Here is a 16,885-nt window from a genome sequence, read left to right on the forward strand (position 1 = left end):
AAAACTGGCCTGATTTTTATCCCCTGGACTTCCTTTTCTGTTTCCTAGGACAGTGGTACTGTGTTACTGTGTTGTTGGTGCACCTGGGGGTTTGTTAGGGGTTCTTTTTTGGTTGTTCTTTTTTTTTTTTTTTTTTTTTTTTAATGAGGGGGGTTTTAGGTTTTTGTTTGTTTGGGGGCTTTTTTGTTGGGGCTTTTTTTTGAGTTTTGTTGTTTGTTTTTGATGCTTTGGAGTTGAATTCTTTTGGCAGAGAACATCAGAGAGGAGGAGGAGGTGTGAGTGTAAGAACCTGGGGGTGGCTGGGCCAAGCAGAGGGAAAGGAGAAGCAGCAAGGCTGCAAATTTCTCAGTGTGTGGAATAAGTTTTAATAAGGTCATCGAGAACTCAAAATTAATTCTGAATGAGGTAAAAACTGCCACAGCAGGAAACCATAAAATATTTCATGGTAACCCTGTGTGGGATCCTTTAGTGTCCTGTGCATCCTATAATGGCCCTGGGAAGGAGATTGCAAAGTGTGATATGGGAGAGGGCTGCATCCTCCTCTCCCTTGAAGAGGAAATGGGCAAAGAAGCCAAATGCTTTTGCTCTTCCAACAGGAAGAAATAATGGTTTTCTAGGTGAGGTTTAATGCTCTCAGCAAATCTTTGCAGATTTTACATCACAGTCATTTCCTCGAGTCAGACTTCCCTGCTGCCTGCTAAGTAAACACAGAAAGCATAGATTATCAGTTAAGGGTATTGACAGCATTTCAAGTGCTATCAGAGAACGTTTAATTCAGTTTAATTTTGTGATAAATCTCATGTTTAATCCTCTGGTTGCTCTGTAATCATGTCTCTATTGATCTTCTCTGAATGACTGCATGCAGTTTAATAAACTTTGCCATTAACCCAAGCTTTCTAAAAGAGGAGATTGATTCCAGTATCAACTCTGATAGAACCAATAAGCACCTGAAAATCATTAAATGTGTCCATTATAAAATATTTGCATTAAGATCAAAGTGAAAGTGTAGAGATGAATTTGCAGCTTATTAGAGAAAGAGTTTGCAATTGGAAAGTCTCAGTATGTCAGTCAAAATCAGCAGCAGTTTTCAACCTGGCTGATTCAAGCTGACACCTCCTTTCATTTCTTATTCCTCAAATCCCTCTTTCATCCTATTGAGCAACCTCCCTCTCTCGTTTCCCAGCCATAATTATATCCTTTAATTTATTCCATCTTTTTCACCCCAGGCATTTGTTTAGTCCAGGGGTTTGAGGTCATTTTCACCTCAGAATAAAGCTGCAGACTTGGGTGTCCTTTTGAAGTGCTGGTTTGGATTTTCTGTCCTGAACTCCTTTTCTAAGGAGTGTCCACGTTACATGAGGTACAACATTGGGTGGAGAAGTGGGGAGGGAAGTGCTGTGCTCCCTCTGCATGCAGGGAGCCTGGCAGTGTGGGAGGAACAGGAGAAAGCCAAGCCACGTACCCAGACATGGCTGGGTGACAGCAGTGATGCTCATCTCTTCCCTTAAGGATGGTGGAGAAGGTACAGAGGACATTTCCCACCCTGCACATCATCTGGGGGAGAATGAGGGAGGTGCAAGAAGCCCCTGCTTGGCAGGAGGCAGGGAGGGGACCCAGGAACAGCCTGGCTGTGGTGGCCTGGCCTGATGAAGCTGAAGGGCTGCAGGGGTTTGGAAGAGGAGAGATTGGCTTTGCTGCTGTTCCCAAAATAAAGAAAGGGGCACTGCAAGCCCTCATGTGCCTTGTGGGGTGCAGCTGGTATCTTCTGTCCCCTGTCCAAGGGGCTCTGGCTCCAGGAGGAGGGAGATGTGCCAGGAGCCCCCAGGAGCAGCCTGCAGTGCTCTCCATGCTGGGGTGCAGCTGTTCCTGGGGGGCTGCTCCATTCACCTCTCCCAGGATTTAGCACTGCAAAGCACAGATGCAATAGGATGTGGTTGTACTTCCATTTCACAGATGAGCTCTGCTGCATGGGAGGGCTGAAGGCCCAAATTCATGGAGCCATTTATTTCCTTTGGAGAGGCAGTCAATGGGAATTAAATAGTTTTAGGCCCCTGAATACCTTCTTTGTGGTCAGGGGCTTAGCTGAGTGCTGCAGGTCACAGGGAGCACTGGGGGAGATCAGGAATTCCCACACCCACCTCCAGGCCCCCACATTCATCATTTACCTTCCCAGTCCAGCCAGCTCTAATCCTGTGCCTGGCAGGGCACAAGTGCTGCTGAGGTCAGACAGGAGAAATTTGGATACCAGCCCCTACAAGCAGCTTAGAAAAAACAAATCTTTCCTAGGAAAGGTTTCCTTCCCAGTGCAGGCTGATTTCCTGCTCATGGTTCTTATTCTCCTTAACACATTCTGTGGCTCTGGAGAGATCATTGCAGAGCTTTATCTGTTCCTGCTCCAGGCAAGTTTTACAGAGAGACAGGAGCTGGGATGTTTCCTACAGCACGAAGAGTTCAGAGCAGGCAGCCGTGCCATGAGGTGGGGTTTGACTCTAAGTGCTGCTGAAGTGATGTGATTCACAGCTTTTGTAACTCCTTGCAAGTTTGCTGCAGGCATTAGCAAAGCTCTTGACTTGAGATGTTCTGCTTTGGAAGCAAATCCCCTGACTGTGCATCCCTACCAAGTTACATTTGTAGCTTCTAGGTGGCTATAAACAAGAAATATTACAGTAATTGCTTTTCCAGCCACTAAATAGCCCTGAATATTAGATGACCCTTCAGTTTTAAAAGATCTGTCTACAAAATACCTTGAATATTTGCAGAAGACATTGTTTTCAGCCACAGTGAAGGAAATTCTCTTTTTCTCTGGTGTGTGAGGTGGCTTTGCAGGGTCTGTGCCCTGAGATACAACTGGAGAAAGCAGCCAGCTCTGGTTTTCTCTGTTTATTTATTCATGCTGTGCTCTGTGCCCAGTTAACTGGAGGCTCTGTATTCTACATGCAAATGGAAGGAGGTATCTGTTTCAGCTCCTAGGAACTGTAAGTGTGTTCCTGGTGAGTTTTGGGTGATCCCACAAAGACTGTGGAGCATCCACTGAGCCCAGAGTTGAAGCCAGGATGTGATGCCTTCACAGCAGTGCAGAAATAGAGGTGAAAATGTGGCATTTCCCAGGGTCTGGGCTCTGTGTTGGGCACAGGGGCACAGCAGAACAGTTCTGGTGTTTATTTCCTCCTGTACATGAGTGAGGACTCTCGAGACAGGAGCAACTTCGGTCTCTTTGTAAGTGGTGGAAGGACAAGGCAATGATAAATCTTGTCTGTTATGCTAAGCTATGCTTCTGAACTGCAGAGAGGGGGATTTGCCAGTGATCAGCACCGTACAAGAGTGTAATCCCTCTGGTTTTTTGATCATCAAATTTATCTTCACTGTATCTCTTTCCTTGGGGAAGAATAAGCCAGCAAATGGAAAGGTTACATATTGCTCTGTTCCTTAGACTTTTGTTCTTTACTGGTTTTTTCCAGCCTGAATGCTAGAAGGTGGTTTCATTTGCAGATGGGAAGCTGAACCATTGTTTCTTTTTTTCCTCTAATTGCAAAAAGGTTCTGATCCTTTTCCTAATGAGGAATATTGCCAAGCTCACCTAAAATGTTGCAGTCCTCAGGTCCTAGCTGAGCTCTCTTTCTCTCTCCTTGTTTTCTAGTTACTGTTCTTTCTCTTTAAAATCCTTCCTCATCAGTCTTTTTTGGCTGTATGCCACAAGCCAAAACAGTGGTAGAGTCAGGGAGTTCCTAGAGGAAAAAAAAAAGAAAATCCAGAGGAATAAGAGATAGTTAGAGCTTAGAAAAGCTCCTGTGCTGAGTAGTTCAAATTCTTGACATATCCGATGAAAAGAGTTGTTTTAAAATAGTTTAACTTTCTCTTAAGGCTCAATAATTACAACCCATTATTATGTGGAGATTTTTTTGTTGGGTGAAAAAATCTGCAGGTTGGATTACTCATGGATCACACCACCTGGCACAGTGCATGAGTGCTTCTGCTAATTCTGTCCTTTCCCTTGCTCATTCCTGCATTCTCTGTCCTGCTGGCCTGGCTGTGCAGAGGGATGCTCTGGGTTCCCTGTGGGGCTGTAAGGTGCCTGTGGGGTGCAGAAGTGCATGGCAGGGACGTTTCCATCCACAGCAGGGATGTTCCCAGCCATGGCAGGGACGTTTCCAGCCATGGCAGAGGTGTCTCCATCCACGGCAGGGACTTTCCCAAACACAGCAGGGACGTTCCCATCCACGGCAGGGACGTTCCCATCCACGGCAGGGACGTTCCCATCCACGGCAGGGACGTTCCCATCCACAGCAGAGGTGTCCCCATCCATGGCAGGGATGTTCCCATCCATGGCAGGGATGTTCCCAGCCATGGCAGGGACGTTTCCAGCCGTGGCAGAGGTGTCTCCATCCACAGCAGGGACGTTCCCATCCACGGCAGGGACGTTCCCATCCACGGCAGAGGTGTCCCCATCCACAGCAGGGATGTTCCCATCCACGGCAGGGACATTTCCATCCATGGCAGAGGTGTCCCCACCACAGCAGGGATGTTCCCAGCCATGGAAGGGACGTTTCCATCCACGGCAGAGGTGTCCCCATCCACAGCAGGGATGTTCCCAGCCATGGCAGGGACGTTTCCAGCCATGGCAGAGGTGTCTCCATCCATGGCAGGGATGTTCCCAGCCATGGCAGGGACGTTTCCAGCCATGGCAGAGGTGTCCCCACCACAGCAGGGATGTTCCCAGCCATGGCAGGGATGTTCCCATCTCTCCCTACAGCAGTTTCCTCCCTGTTTTGACCTGGGCTGGCTCAGGGTGGTGTCTCTGTCTCCACTCCAGGTGTTCTCATCCAGCCCCAAGGCTGGCAGGGCAGCAAAGCCAGGTGTGTCCCAGCTCAGTGTGGCCAGGAGATTGTAGGGAGCATCCCAAGGCCTTTGGAATGCTCTGGACTTTCCTGGTGCTGCACATCTTCCCACAAGACAAGGAATGCAGGGGTCTGATTCCATTTACAAACCACAGTACATTTGTGATGACTGCTGAGTGCTGTGCTAAGGAGTGGTGCCAGGCTGAAGTCATCTGTTTCCCATGCAGGGATGGCAGGGATGAGAGCTGTCTAAGCCCACATGCGTTTATTGCAACCCTAAGATAAGGGGGATACCCTTTAAATGTAAAATTTATTGGCCCACTAACTCCTTGCCTGGGTCTGTGGCCTGCCAACCAAAGTGCTGTTTGAATTATTCAGAGAACACAATGTGTGTGGAGGGTGGAGGAGCCCAGAGCAACACTCAGCCAGCTTTGTGCCAGCTGCTCCTGCAGTGGAATTTTATTTCCCTCCAGTGAAATCTCCTGGAATGCGTGTTTTGATCAGTAAATGCAAATACTGTATAACTACAGATACAAATGTACAAAAAATTTATTTTTGGGATAAAGTTTAAAATTTTAAAATATTTTTTTCCGTTCTAAATGAGAAAAAAAGTGAAAATTAAGAAAACTGTGTAAAGAAATAAAAATCCAGAAGTTTTGGTGTAGAACTGAGGAGTTGCTCAATTATCTAGACATACTGAAATATTTGTGTTTCTTATTATTCTGTGTGGTTGTTGAAAAGTGTTCAGCTGGGTTCTCCCCACCATGACTGTCAGAGCATTGGGGCAGGATGGTGGGGATGGAGGGAGAGCAGAGATCTCTGGAACCAGGGCTGGAACTTGGGGTTTATTGCAAAGGGCCTGGGGGCAGGGCCCTGCTGGGAGCTGCCAGCCACAGCTCAGAGCAGGACTGAGAGAAGTAAAGAGGGTAGAGAGTAAAAGGGGTAAGAGAGTAAGAGGGGCAGGAGCTAAGAGAGCGAGGTTCCCGTTACAATACAATAAATCTTCTTCTGTATTGAATATTCTCATTCTCACTGACCAATCTAGTACAAGATACAAATCCTATAGCATTTCCATACAGCCTATAAGAATCATTACATTACCATCCTGTGGTACATTTTAAACCCTAAAAAGTCCTCTTTGGGCCCCTTCTGCCAAGGTGTAGGGTCTGCTCTGCCCCTCGGGCCTGTCTGCAAGCAGAGGGTGTTGTTCCATCAAAAGGGGATCACCTTCAGCTGGCCACACCATTGTTTTCCAGTTGTTCAGTAACTGAGGGATCTCAAAGCTTGCTTTCATTTCAATCTCACTTATAGTTTCCATATTCTCAAAATCCTTGCCAGGCAATCATATTTATAAGGCTTTCCTGTTTCATCTTCCCCAACACATGCCCATCCCCTTTCCCTAGGATAAATATTGCTGGCCCTGCTGTGACCTGAGGCAAGGACAGCAGTGGGAGTGCCAGTCCCAGCCCAGGGGGATGTGCTGCTGCCCCAGATCAGGGCAGTGCTGTGCCAGGCTGGACAGCCAGGGACAGGGCAGGGCTGGCTGCTCAGATCTGTGACGCCCTGCTGTGTCACAGCACAGGGGACAAGCAAACTCAGCACTGCTGCAGTGCTCCTCCCTCTGCCTTACCCCTGATCCCAACTGAGCACGGCAGGAGAACTGGAGCCCTCTTCCCTGGCATGGAGATTTAGAAGGAGCATCCCTAGGGACTCCTCTCCATATCTCTTTTCTATTTCTTTTCATTCCTCAAACAAAGAAAATAAATATAGCACGTGGCCCTGCTGCTTACAGGGTAAGTCAGGCACATTTATTTAAGGCACAGCACAGTGAGATAAGCCCAGGGCAGTGGGAATCCATCTCCCCTGGCTGCAGGGGCTGGGGACAGCCTGGGGGCTCTCAGCTGGGTGGAGCATGGGGGGATGCAGGGGTTTGGAGCTGTGGTGTTGGACTCAGAGCTGGGGCCGGATCTGCTCAGTCGTGCCCAGGGAGCAGGGATGGGCTGGAGGGGAGCCCTGGCTGCTCTGCCAGATCCCAGCCTGGAGGGGCAGGGACAGCAGGCACCCCCCAAAGGGCACTGCAGAGTTTGCAGGAGGAGTTGAGAGAGCCTGGCTGAGATGGTGTCAGCAGGGACAGGGACAGGCCAGGTCTCGCTGCTGTTTCAGTGTCTCAGACATCTTTCATGAAAATCCTTTCCTTAGGATTTTACCTCCTGAGAAGCTGAGAGGCCTCAGGAACAAAATGTAACCAATGGTTATCTGCTGCTGTGGAATGCAACAGGTGCATCTGGGATTGGGCTCATGTGGTTGTTTCTGATTAATGGCCAATCACAGCCCAGCTGGCTCAGACTCTCTGTCCAAGCCACAAGCCTTTGTTATCATTCCATTCCTTTTCTATTCTTAGCTAGCCTTCAGATGAAATCCTTTCTTCTATTCTTTTAGTATACTTTTAATATAATATATATCATAAAATAATAAATCAGCCTTCTGAATCATGGAGTCAGATCCTCATCTCTTCCCTCATCCTCAGACCCCTGTCACAGTTTCAGCCTCAAAAGGCAGCCCCAGGTGTGCTGGAGGTCACTGAGTCAAATCTGCAGCAAAGACAAAACCTTGGGCTTTGCTGGCAATTTGTGTTAGACCCAGAAAAGTCTCTAGAGAAAACACACTGGGACTTTGAGGCTGGCAGAAGCTGGCTGGAGCCAGAGCTTCAGGATCCTCTGGCAGGAGCTCACAGGCTTCTGGCTGAACCAGGCAGAGCAGAGCCAACTGTGTGTACTTTGCCTTCCACAAAGCCAGGCAGCTTCAAGAAAAACACTTCATGCTCTGCAGTGGAGGCTGGCATTGCTCAGCACTTCCTCTGCATTGGCTCCAAGGTGAGGTTTTTGCTAACTCAGGCTGCACAGGCTCCAGCAGTTTCTGGACTGTTCTGCACAAGTGTAACATGTTCTGGCACAGTATTGGAGTGACAAACAGAGCAGGGAGGGGCTGACACGGCTGAGAATACCAGGTCATGTCTGAAAAACATGAAATAAATGAATAGCAATCAATTGCTCTGATGCTCATCTCCATGTATGACACCAGATTTTACCAGCTCAACAGCTGGCACCAGTCTTAGATTTCCTCCACCTCCAGCTTGTCTTTGCTGTGGGGCATTGAGGGGGCCATGGCACCACATTATTTCAGGAACAATTCTTCCTGTATCCTTATAACACAGGGTGCTCACTAAAGCCCAATTTTCAGGAGTGCTCAGCTGCTGAAATCAATGAAGGCTGTGCTTCATTAGAGAAAGTGCTCAGAGGAGCCAAGTTCTCTGAAAAATCAAATCTCAGGTGTTTCCCAATGAATGTTTAAAATTAGCAGATGTTTCTGACCTGAACATGTCAGGACTGTTATTGCCACCTATAAAATGGGAATAGTGAAATACCTTTGGCAAAACAAGTGTAAAATGGGCCGTTGGTATTTGTTGAGCATCTATCTGATGCTATCAGGAGGAGCTGTACAGAAAAGCCCTTGAGGAAATTAATCATTGTGCATTCAGAGGGGCTGTGAATGGAGTGCCAGTAAACAAGGCCTAGGTCCACACTCTGGACAAAGAGGAGCAAACAAAATCCTGAGTGGTTGCTCATTAGCTGAACACCTTCCATTCTGTGTAGGGAAATAGGAGCATGGGATCATGTAATTAAAGATTGTATCTTGGCATGCATGCACAAGAGGCCTGAATTAAGGTGGTGGCTGCAGCCTTAATCCTGGCTTTTCATAACTTCCAAGCCCTTGACTTTGTAACCTCAATAATGTTGCCTTAATGTATTTCTGTGTGCAGTTTAAATCAGGAGCTGAAAAGGCACCTTCTGTTTATCAATGCTATTGTTAACAAATGGTTTTGGGATGAAAAATCAAAGCAATCTCTTTGCCACAGAAGGGCTTTCACACAACATATCTGGAGCAGACAGCAACTTGCTCTGCTGTTGTTTTCCTTCCTCTGCACCCATCCAGCACCCCCAGCCTGGCACTGCCTTTCATCCCCTCTGCTGCACAACACCGAACCACTTTGTTTTCAGATTCCAGAGAGATGCAGGAGGCAATGGATTGCAACTTTTTGCAATCAAAGCAAACAAAACAAGATTAAACCTTTCTGTGGAGGTCTTGTGCCTTGAAGGAATTGCTGGGATTAATGTATGGGCTACTGCACCTAATATAGCTGACATCACACCTCTCTTCACCAGTCCCTTGTCTTTTAAAATACCATAACAGTGACACTGAGAATCCTTTTCTCTTCTGCATTATGCTTTACACCTGCTTTCCTTTTCCCCTGGTGTTATTTTAGGAGTGTTTGCAATTTTTTCCCCGTAGATAAATGCTTCTGAGAACCTAGTCATTCATCAGAAGAATACACAGTACATTTAACTATTTTATCTAGAAGTAAATTAATGGTTATAACAAGCATCTCATTTTATTTTCTGGTTTTGATTAGAAGGACTGGTCAGTGCATTATTTTCAGACCTTTACATCTTGTTTCTGCTGGAAATACAGCAAAGCATAAAACATGAGAGAGGTATTGAAGATTAGGGACATTTTCATCCATCAGCTGTAAAAATTCTCCAGTGTAACAGAAACACAGAAGGAGTTGATGGGGAGTGCCAAGATATGATGGCAAATTGGGTACCCAGATTAGCAGTGTTTGTGCAGGTTTGGGTTGGGTTTGGGGTTGATTTGTGCAGGTTTGGGTTGGGTTTGTGCAGGTTTGGGTTCATTTTGTGGAGCTTTGGGTTGGGTTTAGGGTTGATTTGTGCAGGTTTGGGTTCATTTTGTGGAGCTTTGGGTTGGGTTTAGGGTTGATTTGTGCAGGTTTGGGCTGGGTTGTGCAGGTTTGGGTTGGGTTTGTGCAGGTTTGGGTTCATTTTGTGGAGGTTTGGGTTGGGTTTGTGCAGGTTTGGGTTGGGTTTGTGCAGGTTTGGGTTCAGTTTTTGTGTGTTGCTGTCCTGGATTCTCAGCTATGTGTGTGATCCTCCCCTGTGAGGGAGATGCCCCTGGATCCCTGGCAGTGCCCAAGGCCAGGCTGGACAGGGCTGGGAGCAGCCTGGGGCAGTGGGAGGTGTCCCTGCCATGGCAGGGGTGGGATGGGATGTGTTTTAAGGTCCCTTCCAAGCCAAACCCTTCTGGGATTCTGTGCTGGCCAAGCTGTAGGGTTTCTCTCAGCTGTACCCTGCAGGAATCCTAATTTCTTGCAAGCTGACCCTCTGTACCCAGTGCAGGGGGTCAATGTGGGGTGGTTCTGCCATGGTTTCTGGTTCTCTGCTGTTCCCTTTGGCTGTTTTTACTTCCCCCATGTCCATCCCATCCCTCAGAGCTGCTGCAGCTGACAGCAGGCTCGGGATGAAACTGGGAAAGAATTCCAAATCGACTTTTGTAGCTACTGAAAATGTATTTTCTTTCCCTTAATTAGCTTCTCCCTTCTGCACTAGTGTCCCCCATCAAATGTGAATTGTTTGTACCTTGAAAGGCTCCAGAAGTTCCTTTCTTACAGTTCTGTTTGGCACAGACCTTTGCATGTCTGAGTAGTGAACAGGGCAGACTGTTCAAGCTTGATTTTCTAAATACTGTGTTTAAAGTGGAGTATTACACTGGTAGTTCATAACTGTTTGATGTTTAAAAAATGTCTAATTTCTTTATAATTTATTCTTGGAGTGAAGGATAAATTGTTGGGCTCTGATATAAAGCTGCAAAAGACTTTAGCAAGAACCTGAGGAGCAAATAATTGGAATATAGTTGTAGACTGTTAGAACTGTAATTTGGTTTAACTAGCACTGCAGTGTAAACTGCTCCTGTTTTTAATAATTAGTTTTTAAATGTTGTATTTTACTGAGGTCACGTTCAGTGCAAATTCAGAAAATAAGTTTTTACAACATTGGAATTGTAGTAGTGATAATCCACAAGGATGGTTTGGAAAGGTCAAGGCTTGAAATCCCTGAGCAGCACCTGAAATGTTCATCCAGGGAAATTTCTACAGCAGTGTATTTGCTACACACCGTGCTTACAGTGTTGGTTTTCATCCAGCATTCCCAGAGAAAAATCCTGTAATAAGGAGTGGAACATTGTTCCCATGCAGCTGTTCCCGTGCAGCTGTTCCCGTGCAGCTGTTCCCATGCAGCTGTTCCCATGCAGTTGTTCATTCCCATGCAGCTGTTCCCGTGCAGCTGTCCCCGTGCAGCTGTTCCCATGCAGCTGTTCCCATGCAGCTGTTCCCATGCAGCTGTTCCCGTGCAGCTGCTCCCGTGCAGCTGTTCCCGTGCAGCTGTTCCCATGCAGTTGTTCCCATGCAGTTGTTCCCATGCAGTTGTACCCATGCAGTGATTCCCATGCAGCTGTTCCCATGCAGCTGTTCCCATGCAGTTGTTCCCATGCAGCTGTTCCCATGCAGCTGTTCCCATGCAGTGGTTCATTCCCATGCAGTGGTTCATTCCCATGCAGTTGTTCCCATGCAGCTGTTCCCATGCAGCTGTTCATTCCCATGCAGTTGTTCATTCCCATGCAGCTGTTCCCATGCAGTTGTTCCCTTGCAGCTGTTCCCATGCAGTTGTTCCCTTGCAGCTGTTCCCATACAATTATTCCCATGCAGTTATTCCCATGCAATTGTTCCCATGCAGATGTTCCCATGCAGCTGTTCCCATGCAGCTGTTCCCATGCAGTGATTCCCATGCAGCTGTTCCCATGCAGTTGTTCATTCCCATGCAGCTGTTCCCATGCAGCTGTTCCCATGCAGTTGTTCATTCCCATGCAGCTGTTCCCATGCAGTTGCTCCCATGCAGTTGTTCCCATGCAGCTGTTCCCGTGCAGCTGCTCCCATGCAGTTATTCCCATGCAATTATTCCCATGCAGTTGCTCCCATTCAGTTTTTAAGGTGTTGTCAGAGGGCAGGGGTGGGAAGGAAGGCCAGAGATGGGCTGGCTCTGGGGGTCCAAGGGAGTGCTGAGTGCACCCCACAAAGCCCTGCTCTGCTGCCACTGAGGGTTTGATGTTTAATCAGGGAGTTGTCATTTTATGTAGCAAGAAGATGGACTTTGCTGAAATAAATGAGGCACAGCTCCCTGAGAGACCTGATGAGAATACAGTGTGTCCTTCAAGGCTCCTCCCATGAGCAATGGTCTGGTGGAGGCAGATCATTGATGGTCTGGGGCTGCTTCTCTCCCTGGGCTGGGGCACGGCTGTGCTGAGGCTGTGGGTGCTGACCAGAGCCAGGTGATTGCAGTGCCCTGCCAGGCAGGAGCCAGCTCAGCACCACAGGCCCCTCCCTGCCAGGGCACCCACAGCACCATCAGCCTGATTAATGTGCCCAATAGAAATAAAACAAATGGAAATTTTTTTAGATTATACAGTACACTCATAAATATTAATGCACTTTAGTACTGAATTGCGTGTAATTACATATTTATACATTTAAGTCACCTTCCTGATACACTTAAGGCACTTTACTGATGAAAGATATCTCTGAAAGAGAAGGTTTTAAACTGTGCCTAATATGTTTGTAGGATTTACTGAATAATGTGTGAGCTTGTATGCTGGCAGGAGAGGAGAAAAACCTCCATTAGAGACTGAAAGTGTTCATGGGCTCTGCTCAGGCTGAATCCACTCCTTGGGTAGTGCTGAAAAATCTGTCTCGACATGAAATATTGCTACATCTTCTTATCTATGTAGATAAGGTCTGTGCAGTCCTGTCACCTTAGAGTAATTACAGCTTATTACTCTAATCATGATGATGCCTGAAGACTGTAATTAAGATTGTGCTGGCTAATGTACTAGCACACGGCATGGTACAGCTATTGTCCTATCTAAACAAGGCAGAGATAAAAATGGGAAGAGGGAGAAAGGGCAGAAGTGGGGAAGTGATTTATGCAGGGCTGTGGTTCCCAGCCAAGCCCTGCCTCCACAGAGCCTGGGGGCTCCACGGGGCAGAACCTGAGACAAGCCTGGGGGAATCCATCAAATCAGAGGGGTTTGGGAAAGCTGCAGAAGGCAGCCCCAGAGACAGCAGAACTGGGATTGGTGCAGCAGCCATGAGATTGGTCAGCAGAAAAATTATGAAAGAGTAGAAAAGTAAGGACAAATGGAACAATGGTCTGTGTATTAATGTTTCTCTAGAATAACTCTCTAAGCTGCAGAGAAGTTTATCTAGTGAGATATTAGGGAGTTCTAAGCTTAATAGTGGAGCTCTGTGCATTGTGTTTAAAGGCTCACAAGCAGGTATTTTATTTGAAATAAGCAAGCATTGTTTAACCAAAGGTACCTGTGCTTATAGTGGTTGGATAGAACTACTGTCAATGTGCTCTTGCTTTGTGTGATTGGTCAAAAAACTTATAAAGTGAGTTGTAAAATTGAGTTCTTGGTCTCAAGACCAAGAACTGCCTGGGATGTGAGCTGCTGGCATCTTCCCATTGCCATAACCATGGAATGAGGCTGATGCTGGAAAATCAAACAGCTCAAGGCACGTTCCCAGCAGTCCTGTCCCGTTTTTGATTTGTACTTTGACCCCAGCTGGGGGTAAATCCCAGGCAGTTTCCACCTCAAACACCAGGAGAACATCCTGGGAGAGCTCTATTCAAGCTACTTTTAATGCATCTTGTCCACCTGTGTCTAAGTTTTATTCTTTTACCATGTCCTCTTGCATATCCTCATCTAGTCTGCAGATAAAGAATTATTTAACACAATTTAACACACATTTCTATGCACACATTTATTTTCAGGCCAAGTCGTGTCTCTGTTGAAATCCATGAGAGGCTCAACCCCACAGGTCCCTCCCAAGGGGTTTGATCCCCAGAGCTCTGTAGTGTCAGCTGGTGAAAAGCAGACAGCTCTTCTGGAGGAACAGGGCTGTCTAAACACCAATCCTTATGGCTAAATTTCACAGCAAGCCCACCCACCAAACAGGATTTAAGGTCCCTTTCACAAGCCAGGCACATCTGGAGCTCCTTGGTGTCTTTTTGCTTTGAGCAGAAGAGGAACATTCCTGAACTTTGAACACTCCTGCCAGTGCTTCCTTCTGCCTTGGGAGGTGCCTTTCCCTCCAGGCTGGGGAAGGCTTTGTGCATTTGGTGTCCCTCATCTTGCCACGGGTGTGTGAGCAGATTCCTTCCTGCCAGCTCTCCTGGGCTCCAGGTTCTTTAGGTGTTTCTGGCCATTTGTGAAGCCTCGTGCAGTTGTGTGGAGCAAGGGTCATCCCAGGTACATCCTCAGTGATCTCCTGAGTCTGACCCATCTCCCACCCCCTTAAAGCTAATAGGACCAGTTATTTCTTGATGGAACTGCCTGGCCCCTTTAGACATTTTATAAGCTTCTGGAAGCTTGCCACTGTTTCATTTAGATCACTCACAGCTGGGAGAAAAATCCCACAAAAGCTACTTAGTCATTAGAAGAATTTTTTTTTTCTCCAGAAAGTTTCTCCTTTGTTCACTCCTTCAGCCTTTCACATTTACAGTAAATCCTCTTGAATAGTATTTATGTCTACAAACATGAGCTCTGTGTTTTAACAGAAGTCTTTGCTGGTATAATGTTCTACTCATAAAACACTGGAATTTTTTTTTATGCTGAAAAAAAGAATGGTCAGCATCATGATAGCTATCCAAAGTTACAAATCAGTTCTAACATAAAATATCTGCTGTTTTATAACCTGCCCTTGCTGTCCAGGAGGTCCAGGGGTGTTTGTGGATACTGTAGTTTTACAAAGCTGTTGATGGGGAGCACTGGTGAAGTGATTACTGCACTTGAGAATTTGCCTGCCTGCATTTATAGTGTGCAGCTAAACAGGGAGGGAGGCAGAAGGTGTGCTGAGCAAAAAAGGGTTGTTCCTGCTTTTAATTTCCTTGGGCAGCTCCACAGGATCCCTCTGCTTGTGCACAAGGAGATCCCAAAGCATTTTAGGAAGATCAGTGCTAACCCTGAGCTCTTTCTCAGTAGGGGCAGGGAGGGACCAGTGAGCAGACACTGGAGGTTTCTTAAATTACTGTGTTGTGGCTAAGGATGCTCCAATTCTCTTTCATGAGGTTGGACAAGGCTCCTGACATTTTGGATAGGAATTCCACTGTGAAGAAAAACCCTGGCAAAAGTTCTGTGGTGTCTTAGGTGAAGAAAAGGTAGAAAAAATGTCTTATGGCTTCTGTTCATTACTCTTATCTTTAATGCCTGTAAAATCATTCCCTTTGCTAAATATCAAATTTGAACAGTGACTGTCTTCAGTTTAATTAATCATCTCATTGGTTTCAGTTATGAATTTTGTGAAGCTCTTGTGTTTTAGAGAGTCATTTAGGGAGCAGTCTTTAATTAAAGCCAAACTGCTTTTTGCCTTTAGGCATGTTTTTTGCATAAAAAGGTGCCATAATTTGAATTATATTCTCCTGAGCCTCAGTCTTTATGTGACACAGGGCCCAATAGCCCTTCCTGCTGTCAGTTATAATATTAAGTGACTGTAAACAACAGCTGAAAGGCTCACAAGATTACCCAGCACCTTGTGGTGGGCATGGAAGCTTCTGGCCCAAGCCAGGCACGTTAGCAGAGAGTGCTGAGAGCACAGCCCTGCTTCAGCCACCTCCCCTCCCAGGGCAGCACCAGACCCACTGGGCAGCTCCAGGAGTGGATGTGACTCTGCACATTGCATTTATTGGATGCAGAATCTGCACTGTAATTAACATCCTCTCAATAGCTTCTCATTCTTCTCTCCTAATGAATTCTCCAGCCTCCTCTTCCTCTGCCTGTAATTCTGTGCTGTTGAAAAAGATTTGTTTCAAGTAGCATTTATCTGAAATGAAAATAGGGATTCTGTGTGTTGCAGGTTATTTGTAAGAAAACAGCTGTGGGCTAAATGACACAACTCACAATTGTGTTACAGGAGTGGAGTATTTTTATAGACAGACATTGATTCTGGGGGTTAAAGGGTCAGTGACAAAGTTTTCAAATACAAGTTGCTTTTTTCATGCACTTTTCACCCCTCTCCCTGAGACTTGGAAATCTACTGCTTAAGTCAGGCTTGAGGGAAGCATGCCCTGAAGTCAATGGAGATTCATTGGCCCTAATTGGATTTAGGTCAGCTCGTGCCTTGGCTTCTCAAATACAAGAAATAATAAGAATAAATATTGAAAAGTCAAGCATTGTTTAGATCAAAGCAGATTGTTAATTTAAGCATGATAAACAAATGCTGCCTTCTAAAAGTGTGCTCTCTTGATACATGAGATGCTTATGAGAATTGAGGTTGGCTGTATGAAGTCTCAAGGGGGATGTGTCTCCTTCCATGCATTCACTTCATCCTGCCAATTTTATTTAGCATTTTCCTGTCTTTTGATTCAGAGGACATCAGTGAAGGGTGGGTTTGTTCCTTTTCTGGTGACTGCAGCATTGCCCTGAGAGTGCTTTGAGGACACCTGCAACCAAACCAGGGCTGTTGTTTGACCACGGTGTTTTTCTCCTCCCTCTGCAGAAGGACATAGCTCTGAAACCTCAGGAACGTGTGGAGAAGCGACAGAATCCTCTAGCCAAGAAGAAAAGGGAAGCACTTACCAATGGGCTGTCATACCTTCCAAAAAAGAACAGGCTCCACCACCACCAGTACAGCTCGGACCGGGAAAATGACCGAAACCTGTGCCAGCACCTTGGGAAAAGGAAGAAGTTACCCAAGGGCCTCAGACAGGTGGGAGACAAGTTCCCTTCTGCGGGGAGGGAGGGCTCTGCCCGTTGGTTCATGGTATGTAGAAGCCAATTTCTCATTTTGTGGGGTTGTTTATTTTAATGCTTTTGTGGTTGTTTCGGTTTTGAGCTCTTGGCTGCGACGTGGTGCAGTGTCCTACCACTGAAATGGGAGAGCAAGTGGTGCATCTGATTAATAAAGGTGTAAAAGTGAGAAGAGCTTTCCACAGGCTGGCTGTGAGACTGTCAGGGCAAACAAATGAGGTGTCTCTGTGGGTGCAAGGCCAATTTTGTCCTCTAAAGACCTTCTTGTCTTCAGGCTTTGTACACTGTAGAGAGCCCTCTGAACACCCAGGGTGAGGTGAGGCAATTGCAAGAAGGGC

The 16,885-nt window shown here is 46.5% G+C and overlaps 1 protein-coding gene across 6 annotated transcripts in view; it reads left to right on the top strand.

Annotated features, from left to right (window-relative positions):
- AUTS2 (activator of transcription and developmental regulator AUTS2) overlaps positions 1 to 16,885 on the top strand; it is an 807,993-nt gene that overhangs the window by 205,110 nt on the left and 585,998 nt on the right. For 4 of the 6 annotated variants that reach the window (XM_077188843.1, XM_077188841.1, XM_077188846.1 and 1 more), the window contains exon 2: positions 16,297 to 16,560. In XM_077188843.1, the coding sequence (XP_077044958.1) occupies positions 16,297 to 16,560 (264 nt within the window). The remainder of the gene's footprint in view (positions 1 to 16,296; positions 16,561 to 16,885) is intronic. The other 2 variants (XM_077188845.1, XM_077188847.1) reach the window with 1 other exon arrangement.

The sequence above is a fragment of the Agelaius phoeniceus genome, chromosome 20 (genome assembly GCF_051311805.1).
Source record: "Agelaius phoeniceus isolate bAgePho1 chromosome 20, bAgePho1.hap1, whole genome shotgun sequence".
NCBI classification, from domain to species: Eukaryota; Metazoa; Chordata; class Aves; order Passeriformes; family Icteridae; genus Agelaius; species Agelaius phoeniceus.